General features: G+C 58.0%; 1 protein-coding gene across 1 annotated transcript; it reads right to left on the reverse strand.

Annotated features, from left to right (window-relative positions):
- Nucleotides 1-124: 124 nt before the first annotated feature.
- RRM1 (ribonucleotide reductase catalytic subunit M1) lies at nucleotides 125-23536 on the reverse strand. The gene is made up of 19 exons (XM_068142294.1): nucleotides 23392-23536; nucleotides 22578-22666; nucleotides 21024-21201; nucleotides 19362-19462; nucleotides 17591-17650; nucleotides 14701-14740; nucleotides 13497-13659; nucleotides 12582-12723; nucleotides 11001-11084; nucleotides 10326-10487; nucleotides 9140-9219; nucleotides 8025-8226; nucleotides 6769-6918; nucleotides 5543-5764; nucleotides 4523-4599; nucleotides 3545-3680; nucleotides 2848-2943; nucleotides 2161-2349; nucleotides 125-578 (listed from the first exon to the last, which is right to left on the reverse strand). The coding sequence occupies exons 1-19, from the start codon at nucleotides 23408-23410 to the stop codon at nucleotides 390-392; spliced, it is 2379 nt and encodes a 792-aa protein (XP_067998395.1). The 5' UTR covers nucleotides 23411-23536; the 3' UTR covers nucleotides 125-389.
- Between the last annotated feature and the right edge of the window lie 1637 nt (nucleotides 23537-25173).

Consider the following 25173-nt stretch of genomic DNA (forward strand, 5'->3'; position numbering starts at 1 on the left):
AGTCCTCCAAGCTAGAAGCCAAGTTGTCCCCACCAGAGCGAGCCTCCAGCACCCCTGGACTGCTGCCAGTCCCTCAGGTCCATCTCTTCCTCTGGGGCCACCAGAAGAGATTGAGCAGAACCTCTGAAGTCCTCAGAACAGATCTTTAATCCCCATCTCACCCCAGAAGACTTCAACATGAAGACTACTCCCAGAAGATGTTTGGAGGAAGTCCCCAAGCTACCAAACCACTACCACAAAGCTTCTCATGAGCCACCTGTGGTCCAACCCCCAAACCACCTGGAGAAGGTCCAGAACCCAGCTGGGACCACCCTGGCCCACTAGGCTCAAGCCCTTCCCAAGGTCACAGCTCAGGAGGACTCCACCCCAAGGTCTTGGGTAGACCTCTTCTAGGAGCCACACATGAGACACTCCTCTCGGTTCTCCAAGGAGCAGACCATGGCTGCTTTGTTCCTCTCCTTCTCTTCTTCCTCCTTGGAGGTCTTCTCCTTCTCCCTCAGCTTCTCCTTGTTGAGGGTGAACTGGATGGGGTTGGCAGCTGGTTTGGTCCTCAGGTAGTACATCCCAGTCTTCAGGCCCTGGAGAGCAAGGAGAGTGAGAAGACCACCTTCAGAGGTCATGGAAGCATGGAATGGGTTGGGTTGAAGGCACCTTCCAAGGTCAAGGAATGGGTTGGAAGGACCTTATAAGGTCATTGAGTCACGGAATGGGTTGGGTTGGAAGGAGCTTCCAAGGTCATGGAATGGGTTGGAAGGACCTTATAAGGTCATCGAGTCATGGAATGGATTGGGTTGAACCTTCCAAGGCCATGGAATGGGTTCAGTTGATGTCACCTTCAAGGTCAAGGAATGGGTTGGGTTGGAAGGACTTTCAAAGGTCATGGAATCATGGAAGGGGTTGGGCTGGAGGCACCTTCCAAGGTCATGGAATGGGTTGGGTTGAGGTCACCTTCAAGGTGAAGGAATGGGTTGGGTTGGAAGGACTTTCAAAGGTCATGGAATGGGTTGGGTTGGAGGCACCTTCCAAGCCCATCTGGTCAAACCCCCTACAGAGGGCATCCCCAACCAGAGCAGGCTGCTGAGAGCCCCAAACAATCTATGCTGGACTGGTGCCAGCCCTGGGGCATCAACCACCTCTGTGCCATTGGAGAACTTTCTAACCCTTCTGAGACCCAACCAAGTCAACTCTTGATAGAGGAACATCTCCACCTCAACTGCTGGCCCCTTGCCCAGTGCTCCCACCGCTTCCAGTGCTTCCCAGTAACCTCCTTCTGAGACCCAACCAACTCTTGATGGAGGAACATCTCCACCTCCTCCTGAGACCCAACCAAGTCAACCTCTTGATAGAGGAACATCTCCACCTCAACTGCTGGCCCCTGCCCAGTGCTCCCAGTGCTCTCTGTGACCTTCTTCTGTGACCCAGCCAAGTCAACTCTTGATGGAAGAACATCTCCACCTCCTTCTGACACCCAACCAAGTCCAATCTTGTTGGAGGAACATCTCCATCTCCTTCTGAGACCCAACCAAGCCAACCTCTTGATGGAGGAACATCTCAACCTCAACTGCTGTGCCCCTGCCCAGCACTCACAGTGCACCCAGTAACCTCCTCCTGAGGCCCAACCAATCCAACCTCTTGATAGAGGAACATCTCCACCTCCTCCTGAGACCCAACCAAGTCAACCTCTTGATAGAGGAACATCTCCACCTCAAATGCTGGCCCCTGCCCAGTGCTTCCCAGTGCTCCCTGTGACCTCCTTCTGTGACCCAACCAAGTCAACTCTTGATGGAGGTACATCTTACCTCCTTCTGTGACCCAACCAAGTCAGCCTCCTGTTGGAGGAACATCTCCACCTCAACTGCTGGTCCCCTGCCCAGTGCTCCCAGTGCTTCCCATTGCTCTCTGTGACCTCCTTCTGACACCCAACCAATTCAACCTCTTGATGTGGGAACATCTCCACCTCAACTGCTGGCCCCTGCCCAGTGCTCCCAATGCTTCCCAGTGACCTCCTTCTGAGACCTAACCAAGTCCAGTCCTGATGGAGGAACATCTTTACTTCCTTCTGACACCCAACCAATCCAATCTCTTGATAGAGGAACATCTCCACCTCAACTGCTGGCCCCTGCCCAGTGCTTCCCAGAGCTTCCCAGTGCTCCCAATGACCTGCTTCCAGCCATAGAAGTGCATGCTGGTGAGCTTCCCATAGTTGGGCTCTGCAATGTGGATGTTGAGGGACTGGCTCTGGTCGATGAAAGCTCCTCTGGCAGCTGCCATCTTCAGGATGGTCTTCTGGGAGATCTCCCACACCGTCTTGTAGAGCTGCTTCAGGTCCTCAGGGATCTCAGGGATGTTCTGAGAAGGGAAAAAACCAAACAGGAAGTGTTGGCCAAGTTGGAGGCTAAGCAATGAGGACCTTCCCAAAAGGTCATCCAAGAGGCTCAGCAGTTGAGGAGGCTTCAAGAAGTTGGGGTTAGAAAGAAGGTTTATGGTCTCCAAGGTCTCCTTGAACCTCAGCATCCTGCTTCTGAAGATACCCAGGCATGCAGAAACTTCCCAGGTGAAGCAGGAGATCTTCTCCTGGTGGGTCTGAGAAGGTTTGTGGTGGTCAAAGTTTCCCTGAACCTCAGCATCCTGCTTCTGAAACCACCCAGGCATGGAGAATCCTCTATGCTGAAGCCACCCAGGCATGGAGAAAGCTCCCAGGTGAAGCAAGAGATCTTTTCCTGGTGGCCCTGAGAAGAGCAGCTCTTTGCAACCCACCCCTGTCCTCAGGAACTCTGAGGTCTCCCCACCAACCCCCAGGAGATCCAGAACTGTCCAAGCCTCTTCCCCCTGGACCTCCAGCCCTACCTGGATGGAGCCATTGTGGGCAATGATTTGGTTCTTCATCTCCTCACTCCACAGGCCTCTCTCTGTCAGATCTTTCAACAGGTGAGGGTTGACCACCTGAAAGGGGCAGAGAAGGAAAGGGTTGGGGGCACCAAAGGGTTGAGGGGGACCAAAGGTGTTGAGTGATATAAAGGTTGGGTGGCCCAAGGCCTGAGTGATCTAAAGGCTGGGGGGAGCCAAGGGGCTGGGGGGAGCCAAGGCCTGAGTGATCTAAAGGCTGGGTGGCCCAAGGGAATTGGGTGGCCCAAGGGAATTGGGTGGCCCAAGGGAATTGGGTGGCCCAAGGGAATTGGGTGGCCCAAGGGAATTGGGTGGCCCAAGGGAATTGGGTGGCCCAAGGGAATTGGGTGGCCCAAGGGAATTGGGTGGGTAGCCCAGGGGGCTGGGGGGACCAATGCAGGGTGGGGGGACCAAGGCTTGAGTGATCTAAAGATTGGGTGGCCCAAGGGGTTGGGTGGTCTAAAGGATGGGTGGCCCAAGGGGATTGGGTGGCCCAAAGGGCTTCCCCGTGAGGCTTGTCCAGGCCTGTGGCAGGCTGCCCAGGGCAGTGGTGGAGTCCACATGGCTGGAGGGGTTGGGAAGGTGTGGAGCTGTGGTGCTGAGGGCCATGGGGGGGTGGTACTGGGGTGCATGCTGTGGCCCCAGGTGGTTGCCTCACCTGGAACTCCCCGGAGAGGACCCTGCGGGTGTAGATGTTGCTGGTGTAGGGCTCGATGGATTCGTTGTTGCCCAGGATCTGAGCCGTGGAGGCCGTGGGCATGGGGGAGATCAGGAGGCTGTTCCTCACCCCATACCTGTGGAGCAGAAGGAGAGGTTCAACTGAGGGTGGAGAGGACAGGAGAGAGCCAGAAAGAGCAGAGGATAGAGGAGCAGTAGGAAGAGCTCAGCTCAAGATGGTCAGGAGCTTCTCAGGCTGACCTGCAAAACCCTCAGGAGGTCACCTTGAGGGACACAAGAGAAGCTCCACTGGACTCAGGAGGTCACCATGGAAGCCCAGCCAAGTCTTTGCTATTGGGAAGCTCCACTGGACTCATGATCAAGATCTCAAGAAGATCCCATGAAGACCCCAAGATCAAGATCCCAAGAAGATCCCAAGATCTCATGATCAAGATCCCAGAATCAAGACCTCAAGATCAAGATCTCAGGAAGCTCCCATGATCAAAATCTCATGAAGATCCCACAATCAAGACCTCAAGATGATCCCATTATGAAAGACCTCAAGATCAAGATCTCATGAAGATCGATGATCAAGTTCTCAGGGTCAAGATCCTATGATCAAAATCTCATGAAGATCCCATGATCAAGACCTCAAGATCAAGATCCCAAGAAGCTCCCAGGATGGAGATCCCAGAATCAAGACCTCAAGATCAAGATCCCAAGAAGCTCCCAGGATGGAGATCCCAGAATCAAGACCTCAAGATCTCATGAAGATCCCAAGAAGCTCCCAGGATGGAGATCCCAGAATCAAGACCTCAAGATCTCATGAAGATCCCATGATCAAGATCCCAAGATCAAGATGCCAGGATCAAGAGATCTCAATACCAAGATCCCAAGAAGACCTCTCCAGACAGGAGCCCACAGACATCCTGCACCAAACCCCTGAAGCCACCAAATCCCTTCCCTGAGCCTTACTCACTTGGCAATCTTCTCCTTCAAGGTCTTCCAGTCCCAGAGCTGGGTGGGGGTAACATCCCACATGTCGTACTGCAGGACCTGAGGAACACCAAGCATGGCCCACATGAGAGAGGAGAACACCAAGCATGGGACAAATGAGACAGAACAACCTCTTCTCCAGTTTTGGCCCTCATGTTCTCAGCTGAGCTCTCCTTTCCTGCTCCTGACCTGAGCGAAGCTTCTCTGCCATCGGCCAAGAACCAATGGGCAGCGATGGTGGTGGGCAGGGATTGTGCCCCTGGGCTGGGCACTGGGGAGCCCACAGCTGCAAGCCTGGGGGCAGGGTTGGGCTCTCCCTGCCAGGAGGAGCTTGAGGGCTGGGGCAGGGCCAGAGAAGGTCAACAAAGCTGGGGAGGGGTCTGGGGAAGGAGGAGAAGGGTCTGGAGAAGTTGTGAGGAGCAGCTGAGGGAGCTGAGGGGGTTGAGGCTGCAGCAGAGGAGGCTGAGGGGAGACCTTGTGGCTCTCTGCAGCTCCCTGAGAGCAGCTTGCAGCCAGCTGGGGCTCAAGGGCTGCTCCTGAGGGCTGGGCCAAGAGGAGATGGCCTCAGGTTGTGGCAGGGGAGGTTGAGCTTGGCCCTGAGGAGCAATTGGTGCCCCTTGAGGGGTGCCCAGGCCTGTGGCAGGCTGCCCAGGGCAGTGGTGGAGTCCCCATGGCTGGAGGGGTTGGGAAGCTGTGGAGCTGTGGTGCTGAGGGCCATGGGGTGGTGGTGCTGGGGCAGTGCTGGGCTCATGGTTGGACTTGGATCATCTTCAAGCTCTCTTCCAACCCAAACTGTTCCATGGTGCTAGAAGCCAAGGGAGGACAACTCAAGCTCCATTTCCACCCTTCTACCACCACCAGCCCAAGGTGTTCCCCATCCCACAACTCCTCATGGCCCAGAGTTCCATCATCCCCCTCCTGGCCCAGAGTTCCACCTCCTCCTCTGGGCCCAGAGCTTCATCACCCTCCTCACCCTCCCCGCTGAGTGTCTGCTGCTACTTACTCCTTTGCTGACTGGAGAGCCTTGGTAGGTCTCGTAGGGTCCCTGCTCCTTGGCAAGCTCACAGCTGGCTTCCAGAGCTCCATAATAAATGGTCTCAAAGATCTGCTGGTTGAGGAGCTGGGCCTCAGGGCTCTCAAATGGGAACCTCATCAGGATGAAGGCATCTGCCAGGCCTTGCACGCCGATGCCGATGGGCCGGTGGCGCCGGTTGGAGCGTTCGGCCTGGGCGGGGGTGGAAGCAAACAGGTCAGCTCAGAAGGTTGGCTGGGAAGGATCTCCAGGAAGGACCCAACTCCAGGGTTGCAAGAAGCCTCCTCCCCTGTTTTGCACAGTTCCTCCCTGTTGGAAGGACTTTGGGTACCAAGGGGAAGGCTCTGAGAAGTCATTGCTGGTGGTGGTCGCTCTTAGTGACCAAGGAGCCAGGACTCAGGGGGGAAGATCAAGAGCTTGGTGGAGAAGAGGTCCATGAGGACATTGGAGCTCTCAAGTCATTGAAGCTCAAGGGGTGGCGGTCCTGGGGCAGTGCCAGGGCCATGCTTGCACTCCACCACTTTGGAGGATCTCTTCCAACCCATCCCACCATCAACCCTCAGGATCCCTGGGGCCATTGTGTGGCTGCCCCAAGGCCAGAGTGGAGGAGCTGAGGTCCTTGGTGAGCAACCCTTGGGTCAGGCAAGCAGCTGGAGGACTGCATCCAGCTCTGGAGCCTCTGTTCCAGGAAGGATCTGGTGCTGGAAGGTGTCCATAAAGGGCCATAAGGGTGAGCAAAGGGCTGGAGACAGACTGAGGGAGTTGGGGTTGTGCAGTCTGGAGAGGAGAAGGCTCCCAGGAGACCTTCTTGTGGCCTTCCAGGATCTGCAGGGGGCTCCAGGAAAGCTGGGGAGGGACTTTTGAGGGTGTCAGGGAGAGATAGGACTGGGGGGGGAATGGATCCAAGGGAGGGGGAAATGGATCCAAGCTAGAGGAGAGCAGCTTGGGATTAGTCCTTAGGAAGAAGCTCTTCCCCATGAGGGTGGTGAGAGCCTGGCACAGGTTGCCCAGGGAGGTGGTGGAAGCCTCATCCCTGGAGGTGTTGAAGGCCAGGCTGGAGGTGGCTGTGAGCAGCCTGCTCTGGTGTGAGGTGTCCGTGGGGTGGGGTTGGGACTGGCTGAGCATTGAGGTCCCTTCCAAACCCTGACTGTTCTGTGATGATCCTAAGCAGCATTCAAGCTGAGGGGAGGCCTCACCTCTGGCACTGGGTAGTAGTTGATGTCAATGATCTTGTTGAGGTTCCTCACAATGACCTTGGTGACTTCAGCCAGCTTCTTGAAGTCGTAGCTGTGCTCAGGGGTGACGTACATGTTGAGGGCGATGGAGGCCAAGTTACAGACTGCAACCTGGAGAGGAGGGGGGAGGACAAAAATGGGGGTGAAAAAGGGCAGCAAAAGCCTCTCCAAACCCTCAGCAGTTCTGCTCTAGGCCTCCATCAGGCTCCATCCAAAGGAGTTAGAGGCAGAGGGCCAAGGAAGAGCTAAAGCTGGGGATATGGAATCCTCATCTTCTTTGTGGCTCCAGAGCTGAGCTGGGTGTGGGGTGGAAGAGACCTCAGGCAGGTTGGAATTGAGCTGCTGGAGGGGCAGGAGGGAGCTACAGAGGGGTTTGGAACCATGGGGAAGGCCAATGGGATGAGAGCACCAAGGGCAAGGGCTGGGACCTGCCCCTGGGGCACAGCAAGCCCAGGAAGGCTCCAGGCTGGGGGCAGAGGGGCTGGGAAGTGCCTGGGGGGGAAAGGTCCCAAGGGGGTTAGTGGTAGAGGCTGGAGAGGAGGCAGGGGGTGCCCAGCTGGGCAAGGAGGGCAGCAGCAGCCTGGACTGGAGCAGCAATGGTGTGGGCAGCAGGAGCAGGGCAGGGATTGTGCCCCTGGGCTGGGCACTGGGGAGCCCACAGCTGCAAGCCTGGGGGCAGGATTGGGCCCTCCCTGCCAGAAGGACCTTGAGGGCTGGGGCAGGGCCAGAGCAGGGCAAGGAAGCTGGGGAAGGAGGAGAAGGCTGTGGAGAAGTTGTGAGGAGCAGCTGAGGGCCCTGGGGGGGTTGAGGCTGCAGCAGAGGAGGCTGAGGGGAGACCTTGTGGCCCTCTGCAGCTCCCGGAGAGCAGCTTGCAGCCAGCTGGGGCTCAAGGGCTGCTCCTGAGGGCTGGGCCAAGATGGCCTCAGGTTGTGGCAGGGGAGGTTGAGCTTGGCCCTGAGGCACAATGTATTCCCCTTGAGGGGTGCCCAGGCCTGTGGCAGACTGCCCAGGGCAGTGGTGGAGTCCCCATGGCTGGAGGGGTTGGGAAGGTGTGGAGCTGTGGTGCTGAGGGCCATGGGGTGGTGGTGCTGGGGCCATGCTTGGACTCCATCACCTTGGAAGATCTTTCCCAACCCCTTCCATGACCTTCCAAGGAAGCTTTTGGAGGAGCAGCCACTCCTCTCCCAAGCTTCTCCAGGAGCCCTCTCTCCCCTCACCTCCTCTTTGCTGGTGTACTCCACGATCTCAGTGCAGAGGTTGCTGCACTTGATGGTGCCCAGGTTCTGCTGGTTGCTCTTCCTGTTGCAGGAGTCCTTGTAGAGCATGTAGGGGGTGCCAGTCTCTGTCTGGGACTCGATGATGGAGTACCAGAGCTGCTGAGCCTTCACCACGCGCCGCACCCGGCCCTGCCTCTCGTAGCTGCCAGGGAAGGTGGCCACAGACCCTCAAGAATGGGCCTCAGAAGAACCATGGTGAAGGCCAAGCCAAGTTCTCAGCTAGGCAAGGCCTTCAGTCTAGGAGATCTCATGGGGTACCTCACCTCTTAGGACCACTTGACCTCTTGGGTCCATCTCACCCCTCTTGGGTCCACCTTGCCCCTCCTGGGGCTGACCTTGCCCCTCTTGGGTCCAACCTCACCTCCCTTGGGTTCATCTCATCCCTCTTGGGTCCACCTTGCCCCTCCTGGGGCTAACCTTGTCCCTCTCAGGTCTAACCTCACCTCCCCTGGATCCTCCTCACCCCTCTTGGGTCCACCTCACCCCCCTTGAGCTCACCTCACCTCTCATAGGTCCACTCCCCCTCCCTTGGGGCCACCTCTTCCCTCTTAGGTCTAACCTCACCTCTTGGCTCCACCTTGACCCTCTTGGGTCTAACCTAACCTCTCCCTTGGGTCCACCTCACTCCCACTGAGTCCACCTCACCTCTCCTGGGTCCAACCTCACCTCCTTTAGTTCTGCCACCCTTCTCTTGGGTCCACCTCTTCCCTCCTAGGCCTAACCTCACCTCTTGGCTCCACCTTGCTTCTCTTGGGTCTAACCTCACCCTTCTTGGGTCTAATGTCTCCTTCCTTGGCTCCTCCTCACCCCTCTTGAGTCCACCCTTGCCCCTCTTGGGTCTAACATCATCTCCCTTGGCTCCACTACCCTTCTCTCGAGCCCACCCCTCCCCTCTTGGGTCTAACTTCACCTCTTGGCTCCACCTTGCCTCCCCTGGATCCAACCTCACCTCCCTTGGGTCCAACTTCGCCCCTCTTGGGTCCAGCCTCGCCTCCCTTGGGGTCCAACCTCTCCCCACTAGGGGTCCAACCTCTCCCCTCTTGGGGTCTTCTTACCTCTCATAGAGCTTCTCAAATTCTTCCCCCCAGACTTCATCCAGCCCAGGACATTCATTGGGGCACATCAAGGACCAGTCCTGCAAGCAGGAACAACCTGTAGCCACCTTCAACTTCTTCTGCAGGTCCTAACCCCTCTGCTTCTGCTCCTGAGGACCTAGGAACCACCTCTGCCAGCAGAGGAACCTCCTGAAGGTCCACCAGGGCAAGGGCAGGGTCCTGCCCCTGGGCAGGGACAACCTCCTGCAGCAGCACAGCCCAGGGGGAGCTGCTGGGGAGCAGCTGGCAGGAGAAGGAGCTGGGGGTGCTGGGGGGCAAGTGCCCAGCAGTCAGCAAGGTGCTCTGGGGGCCAAGGAGGTGTCCGGGGGGGCATAGAGCAGAGTGTGAGCAGCAGCAGGGGCAGGGAGGTTCTGCTGCCCCTCTGCTCTGCCCTGGGGAGGACATAGCTGCAGGGCTGGGGCCAGAGCTAGGCTGCCCAGGTCAGAGCCTGGGAAGTCCTGGAGAGAGTCCAGGGGAGGCTGGGGAGAGGCTGAGGGCCAGAGGAGGACAACAAAGGTAGGGAAGGGTCTGGGGAAGGAGGAGAAGGGTCTGGAGAAGTTGTGAGGAACAGCTGAGGGGAGTTGAGGCTGCAGCAGTGCAGCCAGAGGGGATCTATTGGAGAGAGTCCAAGGAAGGCCTCCAGCTGAAGATGAGGAGAAACTTCTTGGCTTGAAGGTGACCAAGGCCTGGCCCAGGCTGCCCAGAGGAGTTGTGGAGTGTCCTTGTGTGGAGAGCTTCCAAACCCCCCTGGCCATGATGCCCCTAGGGCAAGCTGCTGGGGGTGGCCCTGGCCCTGGCTGAGCTCCAGAGGTCCCTTCCCACCAGCAGCACCATGCTGGAGCTCAGTGAAATGGTTGCTCCTCAAGCTGTAAGCCAAGAGAAGAAGCCACCTTGAAGCCACCTTCAAAGTTTTGATCTGCTGAGGAACCTCCAAAGTCCACATTGTAACCCAAGGCCATCAGCAACCATCAGCCAAAGGCTGGAAGGTGAAGCCCCAAAGCATCTCCAGCTCCACTTTCCTCCAGCCAGGAGGGTTCTTGGTTGTCCACCAGGAAGTTCCTTTACTGCCTGGAACCCTTGGGGAGCTCCATCCCATGGCTGCTCATCACCTCCCCCCTCCACTTCCCAACCTTCCCAAGCTTCTCACCTGGTTGCTTTCAACTCTCTTCATGAAGAGGTCTGGGATCCAGAGGGCAAAGAAGAGGTCCCTGGCTCTTTGCTCCTCCTTCCCAGTGTTCTTCTTCAGGTCAAGGAACTCAAAGATGTCCAAGTGCCAAGGCTCCAGGTAGATGGCAAAGGCTCCAGGCCTCTGGGACAGCAAAGAGCAGCAAGGTGAGGAGAGCAAGGTCAGGGAGGTGACATCTGCCCAGCTTCTGAGGGCACTCAACAGCCTGAGCTACCCAGAGCTCAGCTTGAGAGCCTTTGGCCTTGGGGTTTTGGGATTCCTCTTCATCTCTGGGTGGGTTTGGGACTTGCTGCTGTTCCTCACAACTTCTCCAGAACTTATTGAGTGGCCAAAAGATATCCTCTGGACCACCTGAAGACGAAGGATCTAAAGGCTTCCAACCTTAAATCACTCCAGGCCATGCAAGAGAGACTAAGACCCAGGCCAAGCAGCTCCTCTCCCACCTCCATCTCGTGGAGAAGATCCCCAAACCCCCCAGCTGCCCCAGAAAAGTGCTTGGCAAAAACCCTGCTGTGGTTTTTGGGTCCCCACCAAGCCCTCCATCAGCTCAAGGACTTCCTAGGGGTCACTTTGGGCAGGGGTGGAAGCTGTCCCTGGGAGCTGAGGGACCCCCAGGGGGGGCTGTGGGGTCGGTACCTTGTTGCCCCCCTGGTCCACGTAGCGAGCGGTGTTGTTGTAGACCCTCAGCATGGGCACCAGGCCGTTGGAGTTGCCATTGGTCTGCAGAGACAAAGAGGAACCACTCAAGGACCTCTCCCTCAGGAGCTGGAGCTGTACCTCCTGGAGGTCCTGCAGCAAGGGGCTGCAAAGTTCTGCTGCTTAAAAGCCTGGGGCAGAGTGGTTGGGAAAGTGCCCGGGGGAAAGGACACAGAGGGGGAGGTGGTGGTCGGTGGCATAGGCTGGAGAGCAGCCAGCTGGGGACCTAATCTGGACCTCCTTGGCTCTGTCCTTCAGCCACCAGCTCCCCCAGGTCCTTCCTCCCAGGGCTGCTCTCCCAGCCCTTCATCCCCTGCTGGAGGGTTGAGGATCCACAGGGGGATTGATGGCACAAGACCACAGGCATAAGGGGCACCAAGGGCAAGGGCTGGGACCTGCCCCTGGGGCACAGCAGCCCCAGGAAGGCTCCAGGCTGGGGGCAGAGGGGCTGGGAAGTGCTGGGGGGAAAGGCCCTGGGGGGGTTGGTGTCAGAGGCTGGAGAGGAGGCAGGGGGTGCCCAGGTGGGCAAGGAGGGCAGCAGCAGCCTGGGCTGGAGCAGCAATGGTGTGGGCAGCAGGAGCAGGGCAGGGATTGTCCACCCTGGACCACCTCAAATCCTGGGGGCAGGGTTGGGCCCTTCCTGCCAGAAGGACACTGAGGGCTGGTGCAGGGCCAGAGAAGGGCAAGAAATTGTTTAAGAACAGCCTGGATGAGGCCCTCAGTGCCATGGTTGAGTTGATTGGATGCTGTTGGGTGAGAAGTTGGACTCGATGATCTCAAAGGTCTCTTCCAACCTGGTTCATTCTGTAGGACAATCCCCTCCCTGCTCCTGCTGGCCACAGCATCTCTGATTCCAGCCAGGAGGCCTTTGGCTTTCTTGGCCACCTGGGCACACTGCTGGCTCCTCTTCAGCTGCTTGTCCATTACCATCCCCCAGGTCCCTTTCTGCCAGCAGCTTTCCAGCCACACTGCCCCAAGCCTGGACCCTTGCTTGGGGTTGTTGTGACCCAAGGGCAGGACCTGGCCACTTGGCCTTGTTGCCTGAATCACCCAGAAAGACACTGACCCTTGGGATGGGCTGCCCAGGGAGGTGGTGGAGTCACCACCTCTGGAAGTGTTTAAACAGAGCCTGGATGAAGCCCTCTGTGCCATGGCTGATTGGATGGTGCTGGGGGAGAAGTTGGACTGGATGATCTCTGAGGTCTTTTCCAACCTGGTAAATTCTTCTGTATTCTGTATGGACCTCAAGCTGCAGCAGGGGAGGTTCAGGTTGGAGAGGAGGACAGATTTCTGTGCTCAGGCTGCCCAGGGAGGTGGTGGAGTCACCACCCCTGGAAGTGTCTAAGAACAGCCTGGATGGGGCCCTCGATGCCACGGCTGAGTTGATGGGATGCTGCTGGGGGAGAGGCTGGGCTGGCTGATCTCCCAGGCCCTTTCCAACCCGCTTCATTCTGTGCTCTGCATCCTCTGCAGGGCTGCAGAGCTCCCCAGCTGCGGCGGGAAGCCGAGCCCCAGGCTCACCCCAGCGATGTAGCTGCCGGTGGCCCGGATGCAGCTGACGGCCAGGCCGATGCCGCCGGCAGACTTGGAGATGAGGGCACACTGCTTGAGGGTGTCGTAGATGCCTTCGATGCTGTCGTCCTTCATGCACAGCAGGAAGCAGCTGCGGGGCAACAAACAGCTTCAGAGGCCAAAGGACAACCCCAAAAGGCACTCAGCGGGGGCTGGGGCAGCCCAGAGCTCCTTGACAGCCAAGGATCACTCTGTAGTTGATGTTCAGGAGTAGGGGGGAGGAGGAGGAGAGGACTGGGGGAGACCTGGGGTGCAATAGGGAGGGCTTGGGCTGGGCTGCATCAGGGAGGGCTCCGGTCAGGTCGGGTGGGGGAGGGGAGGGCTCCGCTTGGATTGGGAAGGGCTTGCCTGGGCTTGGGTTGTGTTGAGGAGGACTTGGCTTGGGTCAGGGAGGGCTCAGCTTGGGTTAGGTCTGGTCAGGGAAGGCTCAGCTTGGGTCGGGGAGGGTTCCGCTTGGGTTGGGTTAGGGAGAGCTTGGATTGGGTCAGGGCGGGCTTGGCTTGGGGAGGGCTCTGGTTGGGTTGGGTTGGGTTTGGTGGCAGATATTGGGATGGCTTGGAGCAGAGCTGGGTTGGGTTGAGTCAGACTTGGGGCAGGATTGAGCTGGGTCAGACTTGGGTCAAAGTTGAGTCAGGCTGGCTCAGAGCTGGGTTGGGTTGAGTCAAGGTTCAGTCACAGTTGGGTTGAGTTAGGGTTGGGTAGAGTTGGGTTAGCTCAGAGCTGGGCTTGTTTGAGTTGGGATGGCTCAGAGATGAGTTGGGTTGGGTTGGCTCAAGGCTTCAAACATTTTATCTGCAGAGTCCCCACCTCCAACCTTTGCTCTTAGAGCACTGGGGCGGCAGCAGGCTGGCCTGCAGGAGGTACCTGGAGAGCTGGGGGCGGTTGGTGCCGGCGTTGAAGAGCGTGGGGGAGGCGTGGGTGAACCAGCGCTCCGACAGCAGGTTGTAGGTCTCGATGGCTGCCTCGATGTCCTCCTTGTGGATTCCCACAGCCACCCTCATCAGCATGTGCTGGGGACGCTCAGCCACTGCCCAGGAGCGGCAAAGAACCAGAGAACAATTGGTAGGTGGGGAAGGGACCTCAAGGCTCAGCCAGTTCCAACCCCCCTGCCCATGGCCAGGGACACCTCACACCAGAGCAGGCTGCTCACAGCCACCTCCAGCCTGGCTGCAAACACCTCCAGGCATGAGGCTTCCACCACCTCCCTGGGCAACCTGTGCCAGGCTCTCACCACCCTCATGGGCAAGAACTTCCTCCTGACATCCACTCTGGATGTCCCCACTTCTACTTCTGCTCCATCCCTGCCCAGGCTCCTGGGGAGCACAGGCAGTGTGCAACCAACCACCTCCCAGCCATGGTCTGCATAGAAACCCAGAGGGATCCAGCTCTGAAGAACCTCTAGAGATCCCCATCCCAATCTTCTCCTCAAGAAGGAGAATCAGATCACTTTGGTCAGGATGTGACCCACTCAGAGGGAAAAACTCAAGGATATGGACTCCAGAACTCCATTCATAACCTTCTCCAGCGCCTCCCTGGGCAACCTCCTCCATCAGAAGGTCTCCCTGGAGCCTTCTCTTCTCCAGGCTGAACACCAACTCTCCCAGCCTAACCTCCCAGCAGAGCCCTTCCAGCTTTCCTCTGGCCCTGCTCCAGCGGATCCCTGCCTGTGCTGAGGCCTCCAGAGCTGCCCCAGTACTGTGGGTGGCAACACTCCAGGGCTGCTCTCCAGCCCTTCCCCCGTCCCCAGCCTCCATGGACCCCAGGAGTTGTCCCAATCCAGCTGCAGGACCTGGCCCTTGGCCTTGCTGACCCTCATGAGGTCCACCTGGTCTCACTTCTCTTCTCCATTCCAGCACAAGGTTGCCACCAAACCAACCCTGAACTTCTTAGCCTAAGAAGACTTCTCCAGAAGACCACCAACTGAGAAGCTTCTGCTGGCTCCCCAGCCCAGGCCATAGTGGTTTCACTGGAAAGATTGGAGGAAGCTTCTTGGCCTCCTCAACCCTTTCTTCTGAGCTACCATCTTGACTTTCAAAGAAGACTTGAGATGGACATGGAAACTTCTTACCTTTGGAGTTGATCTTCAGCAGGTAGGAACGTTCCAGGGTCTTGAAAAGAGAGAGAAGAAAGGTGGTTGAGAAGAGCTGAAGGTCTGAGGTGGTCTACAACCTCCCCACCACACTCCACCACCTTCATGGTCCTCACCCCAAGATTCAGGAGAAGCAGCACCAAACACCAACTCTATTTCTCCTCCTCCTCTTCATGACTCATGTGGTGATAAATGACTTAAAACAAGACCTAAGGAGTCCTAAGATCATGGAATGGGTTGGGTTGGAAGGGACCTTCAAGGTCATCTAAGTCCACTGTGGTTGAGTCTAAGGTGGTTGAGAAGAGCTGAAGGTCTGAGGTGTTCAACAACCTTCCCCCCCCAAACTCCACCACCAATGCCTACCTTAGAGGAGAACACAAACACTGACTGCCAGACACTTCAGTGTACTTTAAGAAATGCTGCTGTGAATTGTGTGCACTACCATCCAGCGACACGGAGTGGGGAACAAACAGTGGTGTCTACTTTACTCAAGTTTCAGGCTCAAAGGCATCAATGAAGCTCAAAATCGCTGCTATCACCCCCCCATGGGACTCTCTGTGCCATGGAGAGATCCTGCATTTCACCTGGAGGCTGCCTGGAAGGGCAGCTGCTGCCAATTCAGCAGCATTCTGCCCCCCACCACCCCACCTCCCCTCTGTAGCTACCATGGCTTTGCTGAGCCTCTCAGCTCTCCCTCCCCCCCTTCTCTTGCTGATAAGAGTCTCTTGTCTACAAAAGTATGATGGGTTAATGCCCATCCTGGAAGCATGGTGGGGAGGGTTTGTGAGAACATTGCCCTCCCTGCAGGAGGTTTTCCCCCTGGGAAACTGAGTCAGTCTGTTCCACTCCCTCTCCCTGTCCAGCAAGCCTATAGGATAGAATAAACCAGGTTGGAAGAGACCCTCAAGATCATCGAGTCCAACCTATCATCCAACACCACCTAATCAACTAACCCATGGCACCAAGCACCCCAGCAAGTCTCCTCCTGAACACCTTCAGGGATGGGGACTCCACCACCTCCTTGGGCAGCCCATTCCAATGGGCAATCACTCTGTGTAGAACTTCTTCCTAACCTGCAGCCTAAACCTCCCCTGGTACAGCTTGAGACTGTGTCCTCTTGTTCTGGTGCTGGATGCCTGGCAGAAGAGACCAACCTCTGCCTGTCTACACTTTCCTTTCAGATAGTTGGAGAGAGCAAGAAGGTCTCCCCTGAGCCTCCTCCTCTCCAGGCTAAGCAAGCCCAGCTCCCTCAGCCTCTCCTCACAGGGCTGTGCTCCAGACCCCTCCCCAGCTCTGTTGCCCTTCTCTGGACACCTTCCAGCATCTCAATGTCCTTCTTAACCTGAGGGGCCCAGAACTGGACACAGCACTCAAGGTGTGGCCTAACCAGTGCTAAGTACAGGGCAGGATGACCTCCCTGCTCCTGCTGGCCACACTCTTCCTGATCCAGGCCAGGATGCCCTTGGCCTTCTGGGCCCCCTGGGCACACTGCAGGCTCATGTTCAGCCTCCTCTCAACCAGTACCCCCAGGTCCCTCTCTGCCTGGCTGCTCTCAGCCACTCTGACCCCAGCCTGGAGCACTGCCTGGGGTTGTTGTGGCCAATGTGCAGCACCTGGCACTTGGACTTGTTGAATGGCATCCTGTTGGACTCCTGCTTCCTTCTATGTATGCAAAGAATGTTTGAAAGGTCAATCAAAAGTGTTGTTCTATCAGAAAAAGAAAAGAGGGGGAGATGTAAGAGAAGGGTTGGGTGTGGATAGCTTTGGCAGGCCATGGGGAAGATTTGCCTTTGCTCCAATTAGAGCAGGCTCTGTTTGGTCTGTGACTCAGAGAAGGTGGTGAACACCTTGGAACAGAAGGAGAGGAAGTGGGCAGAATTTGGTTGGATGTGTTAAAATACTGTTTTGTTATTTTGACCTATGGTAGGCCTTCATTACACAGATGCCAGCAGAAAACAGCCAGTGAAGATGGGACACACATGCTGTGCTGTGTAACCTAGTAACCATCTGCTCCTGCTTACATCCTGCCCTGCAAGCTGTGCTGGGGGTCAACACAGCATCTGTATCACAACAGTGGCCCACCACTTGGCCAACATCTCCATCAGCAGCCTGGATGAAGGCACAGAGGGGACCCTACAACCAGTTTGCTGATGGGACCAGACTGGGAGCAGTGCTGACAGCCCTGAGGCTGTTCTGGCAGCCAGGGAGCCCTGGGCAGGCTGAGAGCTGGGGCAGAGGAACCTCCTGCAGGCCAAGCAGGGCAAGGGCAGGGTCCTGCTCCTGGGCAGGGACAACCTCCTGCAGCAGCACAGCCCAGGGGGGAGCTGCTGGGGAGCAGCTGCCAGGAGAAGGAGATGGGGGTCAAGGAGGTGCCCAGCAGCCAGCAAGGTGTCCTGGGGCCAAGGAGGTCAAAGGTGTCCTTGGGGGGCATGGAGCAGAGTGTGAGCAGCAGCAGGGGCAGGGAGGTTCTGCTGTCCCTCTGCTCTGCCCTGGGGTGGGGCACAGCTGCAGGGCTGGGGCCAGGGCTGGGCTGTCCAGGTCAGAGCCAAGGAAGTGCTGGAGAGAGTCCAGGGGAGGCTGGGGAGAGGCTGAGGGCCAGAGAAGGGCAAAGAAGGTGGGAAAGAGTCTGGGGAAGGGGGGAAAGGGTCTGGAGAAGTTGTGAGGAGCAGCTGAGGGCCCTGGGGGGGAGTTGAGGCTGCAGCAGAGCAGGCCTAGAGAGGATCTGCTGGAGAGAGTCCAGGGAAGGTGCCTTCAACCCAACCCCTCCATACCCTTGGAAGGTGCCTTCAACCCAACCCATTCCACAGATCTCCTTCCATCCCAAAAGGCCTCATCCCAGAAGGCTGTGGAGATCCTTCCTGGTGGTTACCTTGAAGCCAAAGTAGTTGTAGGAGAAGTCTCTGTCATAGATGATGGCTGAGTTCAGACGCTGGCAAGAGACAAAAAGAGGAAAATTGAGTGGGTCTTATTTTGCAGTCCCTCAAGCTGAGGGTCCACAAAGATCTTCTGGTGGAACTATTTCAACATTAAAGGTCTACCAGAAGGATCAATGTGGCAATCAGAAGCTCTCTTGAAGGCCACTCAAGGTGTGAAGATGGCGTGGAGAAAGTTTCTCAGAGGCCACTCAAGGGTTGCAGGTGGTGATGAGAAGGTCTCTTGAGGCCACTCACAGCTTGGAGATGGTGATGGGAAGGTCTCTTGGAGGCACTCAAGGGTTGAAGATGGTGATGAGAAGGTCTCTTGGAGGCACTCAAGGGTTGAAGATGGTGATGAGAAGGCCTCTTGGAGGCACTCAAGGGTTGAAGATGGTGATGAGAAGGTCTCTTGGAGGCACTCAAGGGTTGAAGATGGTGATGAGAAGGCCTCTTGGAGGCACTCAAGGGTTGAAGATGGTGATGAGAAGGCCTCTTGAGGCCACTCACAGCTGGGAGATGGTGATGGGAAGGTCTCTGGAGGCCACTCACAGCTTGGAGATGGTGATGGGAAGGCCTCTTGAGGCCACTCACAGCTGGGAGATGGTGATGGGAAGGTCTCTGGAGGCCACTCACAGCTTGGAGATGGTGATGGGAAGGTCTCTTGAGGCCACTCACAGCTTGGAGATGGTGATGGGAAGGTCTCTTGAGGCCACTCACAGCTTGGAGATGGTGATGGGAAGGTCTCTTGAGGCCACTCACAGCTTGGAGATGGTGATGGGAAGGTCTCTTGAGGCCACTCACAGCTTGGAGATGGTGATGGGAAGGTCTCTTGGAGGCACTCAAGGGTTGAAGATGGTGATGAGAAGGCCTCTTGGAGGCACTCAAGGGTTGAAGATGGTGATGAGAAGGTCTCTTGAGGCCACTCACAGCTGGGAGATGGTGATGAGAAGGTCTCTTGAGGCCACTCACAGCTGGGAGATGGTGATGGGAAGGTCTCTGGAGGCCACTCACAGCTGGGAGATGGTGATGAGAAGGTCTCTGGAGGCCACTCACAGCTTGGAGATGGTGATGGGAAGGTCTCTGGAGGCCACTCACAGCTTGGAGATGGTGATGGGAAGGTCTCTTGAGTACACTCACAGCTGGGAGATGGTGATGGGAAGGTCTCTTGAGGCCACTCACAGCTTGGAGATGGTGATGGGAAGGTCTCTGGAGGCCACTCACAGCTTGGAGATGGTGATGGGAAGGTCTCTTGAGTACACTCACAGCTTGGAGATGGTGATGGGAAGGTCTCTGGAGGCCACTCACAGCTTGGAGATGGTGATGAGAAGGTCTCTGGAGGCCACTCACAGCTGGGAGATGGTGATGAGAAGGTCTCTTGAGGCCACTCACAGCTTGGAGATGGTGATGGGAAGGTCTCCTGAGGGCCACTCAAGGGTTGAAGTGGTTTTTGCCCAACTAAAATGACCACTTTTGGGTCCTTTCTTCCACTGAAGCTCCACCAGAAGATGGTTGAGAAGAAACTCCACCCACAGCCTGTAACCCAACCACCAGGGTAGCCTCCATCCCTCCATCTCCATGACCAAGAAGTTCTCTGCTTTCTCCACCTCCTTCTTCTCAACCATCCATGGTTGGATGAAGAGGAGGAAGAAAGTTCATTTTTCTGCCCCCCACTGAACCCTTGGAGGTCCCAAGCCCTTCCCCCCAGCCCCAGGTCACTTCACTCACATCTTTGTTGGCCACCACGATGTCCAAGGTCTCTTTGGAGATCATGGGGGAGTGCTTCCCGTTGTGAGGGTTGATGTAGTGGTAGAGGTCATCCATCACATCTACAGCAGCAGAAAAAGGGCTCCAAGGAGGACCTCCCAGAGGCCTCCCTCCAGGGAGGGCCTCCCAAACACCTCAGAATGCCCTCTGGATCCTTGATCCCTCCATGGAATCAACCCAGGTCTGAATCTTGGTTGGCTTGGAGAAGGTGGAGTGGATGAAGTGGTGACCAACCACGGGATGGAGCTCCCCAAGGGGTTCCAGAGAGCAAAGCCAACCTCAGCTCTGAGGGAGGTCCTCCACCATGGCTCAACCTTTCCCAAAGGACTGGTTGAGCTACCCACAGCTACATCCCTTGGGGGGGAAGGTAGAGATGGGTTCCCACCACATCTTGAACCTCTCAGGGTGGCTTCTACCCAAGTCCCTTTCACCCAGCCTCAGCCTTCCTCACCAGCTCCTCCTGTCCCAAGGGCTAAGACTGGGTCTCAGGAGGTTTGGAGCTTCCCACCAGATGTCCATGCAGGGGGAAAAAAGCCTCTTATGGCTTGAATCAGAGAGTGGGGTTGGGTTGGAGAAGAGCTCCAAGGGGATGGAGTCCAACCATGGCCTCAGCACTGCCCCAGCACCACCACCCCATGGCCCTCAGCACCACAGCTCCACATCTTCCCAGCCCCTCCAGCCATGGGGACTCCACCACTGCCCTGGGCAGCCTGCCACAGGCCTGGGCACCCCTCAAGGGGCACAAATTGCTCCTCAGGGCCAAGCTCAACCTCCCCTGACACAACCTGAGGCCATCTCCTCTTGGTCCAGCCCTCAGGAGCAGCCCTTGAGCCCCAGCTGGCTGCAAGCTGCTCTCAGGGAGCTGCAGAGAGCCACAAGGTCTCCCCTCAGCCTCCTCTGCTGCAGCCTCAACCCCCCCAGGGCCCTCAGCTGTTCCTCACAACTTCTCCACAGCCTTCTCCAGGCCCTGCCCCACCTTTGTTGTCCTCTTCTGGCCCTCAGCCTCTCCCCAGCACTTCCTTGGCTCTGACCTGGGCAGCCCAGCCCTGGCCCCAGCCCTGGCCCCAGCCCTGCAGCTGTGCCCCACCCCAGGGCAAAGCAGAGGGGCAGCTGAACCTCCCTGCCCCTGCTGCTGCCCACACTCTGCTCCATGCCCCTCAGGACACCTCCTTGGCCCCCAGGGCACCTTGCTGGCTGCTGGGCACCTCCTTGCCCCCCAGCACCCCCAGCTCCTTCTCCTGCCAGCTGCTCCCCAGCAGCTCCCCCCCAGGCTGTGCTGCTGCAGGAGGTTGTCCTTGCCCAGGGGCAGGACCCTGCCCTTGCCCTGCTTGGCCTTCAGGAGGTTCCTCTCCCCCAGCTCTCAGCCTGCCCAGGGCTCCCTGGCTGCCAGCACAGCCTGAGGGCTGTCAGCTCTGCTCCCATCAGCAAACTGGCTGAGGCTGCACTCTGTGCCTTCACCCAGGCTGCTGATGCAGATGTCAGCCAAGACCTGACCCAAATGCTGACCCCTGCAGACCACCACGACCTTGGTCTGGACTCAGTGGGCACTGAGTGGCTTCTTCTGAAGGACATCTCCATCTCCCCTCCTGAACCTCTCCCTCCTGCCCTCCCCGGGGGACTCACCACTGAAGACCTTCTTGGTCTCCTTGTGCAGGTTGGAGACAGCAATCCTGGCAGCCAGGATGGCATAGTCTGGGTGCTTGGTGGTCAGGGTGGCAGCTGTCTCAGCAGCCAAGGTGTCCAGCTCCACCGTGGTGACTCCACTGTACAACCCCTGGATGACCTTCATGGTGATCTGGGCCTGAGAAGGGGAAGGCCTCCAGGTGAGTTCTCTGGCTTTGGGGGTGGGAGGGGGGCAAAGAATGTGGATCTGCTGCAGGGTGGAGCAGCTACAGGGGGGACCTGAGCAGCTACAGGGGGGACCTGAGCAGCTACAGGGGGGACCTGAGCAGCTACAGGGGGGACCTGAGCAGCTACAGGGGGGACCTGAGCAGGCTGGAGCCAAGGCAGAGACCAATGGGATGAGGATCAACCACCCCCCCAGCAGCTTTGCCCCAGGGGCACCATGGCCAGGGGGGGTTGGAAGCTCTCCACACAAGGAGACTCCACAACCTCTCTGGGCAGCCTGCTCCAGGCCTCTCCAGCAGCCTCACCCCAAACAAGTTGCTCCTGCTGGCACCTCCTGGCTGCCACTTGGTGCCCCTTGGGCCCTGGGCACTCCTCAGCAGATGCCAGCCCCAGGCTCTTGCCCCCCACAGCTCCTTGAGCTCTTGCTGAGCATTGCTCAGATCCCCTCTGGGGCTGCTCTACTCCAGCCCCAGCAGACTCCCCCAGGTCAAGCTGGGCACCCCTCAAGGGGCACAAATTGCTCCTCAGGGCCAAGCTCAACCTCCCCTGCCACAACCTGAGGCCATCTCCTCTTGGCCCAGCCCTCAGGAGCAGCCCTTGAGCCCCAGCTGGCTGCAAGCTGCTCTCAGGGAGCTGCAGAGAGCCACAAGGTCTCCCCTCAGCCTCCTCTGCTGCAGCCTCAACCCCCCCAGGGCCCTCAAGCTGCTCCTCACAACCTCCCCAGACCTTTCCCCAGCTTCTTTGCTCCTCTCTGACCCTCAGCCTCTCCCCAGCCTCCCCTGGACCCTCTCCAGCAGCTCCCAGGCTCTGACCTGGGCAGCCCAGCCCTGGCCCCAGCCCTGCAGCTGTGTCCTCCCCAGGGCAGAGCAGAGGGGCAGCAGAACCTCCCTTGACCTTCTGCCAGCCTCACTCTGCACCATCAGGAGGAGCAGGAACCTTCCTGCTCCTCATCATCACCAAAGACTCAGGAGGATCCTACAACAGGTTGGAAGGGACCTTTAAGGCCCTCCAGCTCCAACCCCCATGCCACAGGCATGGACCCCTCCCACTAAGAGGTTGGTGAAGGCCCTCTCCAACCTCACCTGGAGGACCTCCAGGGATGAGATGTCCACAGCTTCTCTGGGCAAGGAGGAGGCCAAGTTACGGAGGCCACTTCAGGGAGGCCAATTTATGGAGGCCAATCCAGGTGGGCAAACCACGGAGGGCAAACCGTCCTCCCCAGGCCAGGGAGAAGAAGGTGGAGCCCCCATCCAGCAGCCTCCTCTGCCCCCCTGCTGTGGCTATGGGGGAGGCCTCCAGAGGCTCTGGGAGGCCCCAGGGGGCACTCACCGGGTCCACGAAGTCGGCGTTGAGGCCGTAGCAGAGCTTCTGGATGCGGGAGGTGATCTTGTCAAACATGACCCTCTCCTGGCGCCCATCTGGGGGGCGAGAGGGGGACCAGGTCACTGCCCCTGCAGTCCCAGGGGACCCCAGCAGCCTGCCCTGCCCCCCAGCAGCCCGCTTCTTCCCCCACCCTGAGGGGAAGAGAAGCCACTCGAGGGCCACCTCAGCGGCCCCCCAGAGGATGGAGACCTCTCTTCTGGCCAAGGGGGGAGGAGGAAGCACAAAGGGTTTGGGGGGGGAGGGTCTCTTAAATCAAACTAGGGGGACCCCCACCCAACCTTCCCCAGAGCAGAGGAGGGTCCCCACCTTAGGCACCATGAGAGGGGCCCCCTCCCCCCGAAGCAGAAGGGGCACAAGGGCCACTTTAGGGACCCCCACCCCAAAGCAGAAGGGGCACAAGGGGCATTTTAGGGACCCCCAAAAGCAGAGGGGGTCCAGATGCCACTTTAGGGACCCCCAAAGCAGAGAGGACCCAGGTGCCATGAGAGGACCCCTCCCCAAAGCAGAGGGCTCTCATCCCCTCGCACCAGGTACCCCAAGAAGGAACCCGCAAAGCAGAGGGGGTCCCGTAGTGCCCACGAGAGGGCCCCCAACCCCCCAGATCACAGGGGTCAGCCCCAGCCCCGTTGCCATGAAGGGACATTTCCCCCCCCTCAAAGAGGTGACCCCACTCTTCCCCTCCCCTCCCCCCCGGTGCCAGGGGACACCTTCCCCCATGCCCGGCTGATGCCCTCCCCGGAGCCTAGGGCTTCTCCCTCACCTCTCTTCACGACGTGCATGGCTCCGGCCGGCCTCTCTCCACAGCTCCTTTCACCGCTTCCCGCTCCCGCCAACCGTCCTGACCCCGGCGCGCCGCCGTAGCGCTTTTATCCACCCCCGTGACGCTGCGGGCGCCATCTTGCTTCCGGGCACCTCGTTCCCTGTTTCTTCCCTTCCTCTTCCCACACCGCCGCGAGTCCGGCGCTGCCTTTCGCTGTAAGTTGAAGCTGTGCCCTTCCTCCTTCCCCACATCTCCCCATTTCTCCTCCCGGCGAACAGCAGCTCGCACGGGAAGGACCAAACCGTTTGCCCACTTCCAAAATGGCGGCCGGCGGCTGACAGGAATGCAGTGCAGGGCGGGAAGGAGCGCGCGGAGCGGCTGGCGGGAGCGGCGTACGGCGGCCGAGCTGGGACAAAGCATCCCTGTCCTCGATAACAGAAACAGGACAGTACCAACTGGCTCAGTGGAGCCGAGTATAATGCAGTGAAATGAGGCACGTCCAGGACGGTCCAGTGGAGCACAGCCCAGTACATCCCACTATGGACCAGTACAGCCCAGTATGGACCAGTACAGCCCAGTACAGCCCAGTATGGACCAGTACAGCCCAGTACAACACAGTATGGACCAGTACAGCCTTGAACAGCCCAGTATGGCTCAGTAGAGCCCAGTACAACACACTATGGCTCAGTACAGCCCTGTACAGCCCAGTATGGCTCAGTACAGCCCTGTACAGCCCAGTACAACACAGTACGGACCAGTACAGCCCTGTACATCCCAGTATGGCTCAGTACAGCCCAGTACAACACAGTACAGCCCAGTACAGCCCTGTACAGCCCAGTATGGCTCAGTACAGCCCAGTACATAGTTTCATAGTTTCATAGTTTCATTCAGGGTTGGAAGGGACCACAAGGATCATCTAGTTCCAACCCCCCTGCCATGGGCAGGGACACCCCACACTAGATCAGGCTGGACAGAGCCTCATCCAGCCTGCTCTTAAACACCCCCAGGGATGGGGCCTCGACCACCTCCCTGGACAACACATTCCAGGGTTTCACCACTCTCATGGTGAAGAACCTCCTCCTCACATCTAGCCTGAATCTCCCCACCTCCAGCTTCATTCCATTCCCCCTAGTCCTATCACTACCTGATATCCTGAGAAGTCCTTCCCCAGCCTTCCTGTAGGCCCCCTTCAGATACTGGAAGGCCACAATTAGGTCACCTCGGAGCCTTCTCTTCTGCAGACTGAACAGCCCCAACTCCTTCAGTCTGTCCTCACAGGAGAGGTGCTCCAGCCCTCTGATCATCCTCGTGGCCCTTCTCTGGACACCTTCCAGCACCTCCACATCCCTCTTGTAATAGGGGCTCCAGAACTGGACACAGTACTCCAGGTGGGGTCTCACCAGGGCTGAGTAGAGGGGGAGGATCACCTCCCTCGACCTGCTGGCCACACTTCTCCTGATGCAGCCCAGGATCTGATTGGCTTTGCGGGCTGCAAGTGCACACTGAGAGCTCATGTTGAGCTTTTTGTCCACCAGCACCCCCAAGTCTCTCTCCTCAGGGCTACTTTCCAGCCAGTCACTGCCCAGCCTGTATTTGTGCCTGGGATTGCCTCGACCCAGATGCAGGACCCTGCACTTGCTCTTATTGAACTTCATGAGGTCGGCTTGTGCCCACCTCTCCAGCCTGTCAAGGTCCCTCTGGATGGCCTCCCTTCCCTCCAGCATGTCTGCTGCACCACACAGCTTGGTGTCATCAGCAAACTTGCTGAGGGTGCACTCAATG

The sequence above is a fragment of the Melanerpes formicivorus genome, unplaced genomic scaffold (assembly GCF_026170545.1).
Source record: "Melanerpes formicivorus ecotype bairdi unplaced genomic scaffold, bMelFor1.0.p_v2 SCAF_1, whole genome shotgun sequence".
NCBI lineage: Eukaryota > Metazoa > Chordata > Aves > Piciformes > Picidae > Melanerpes > Melanerpes formicivorus.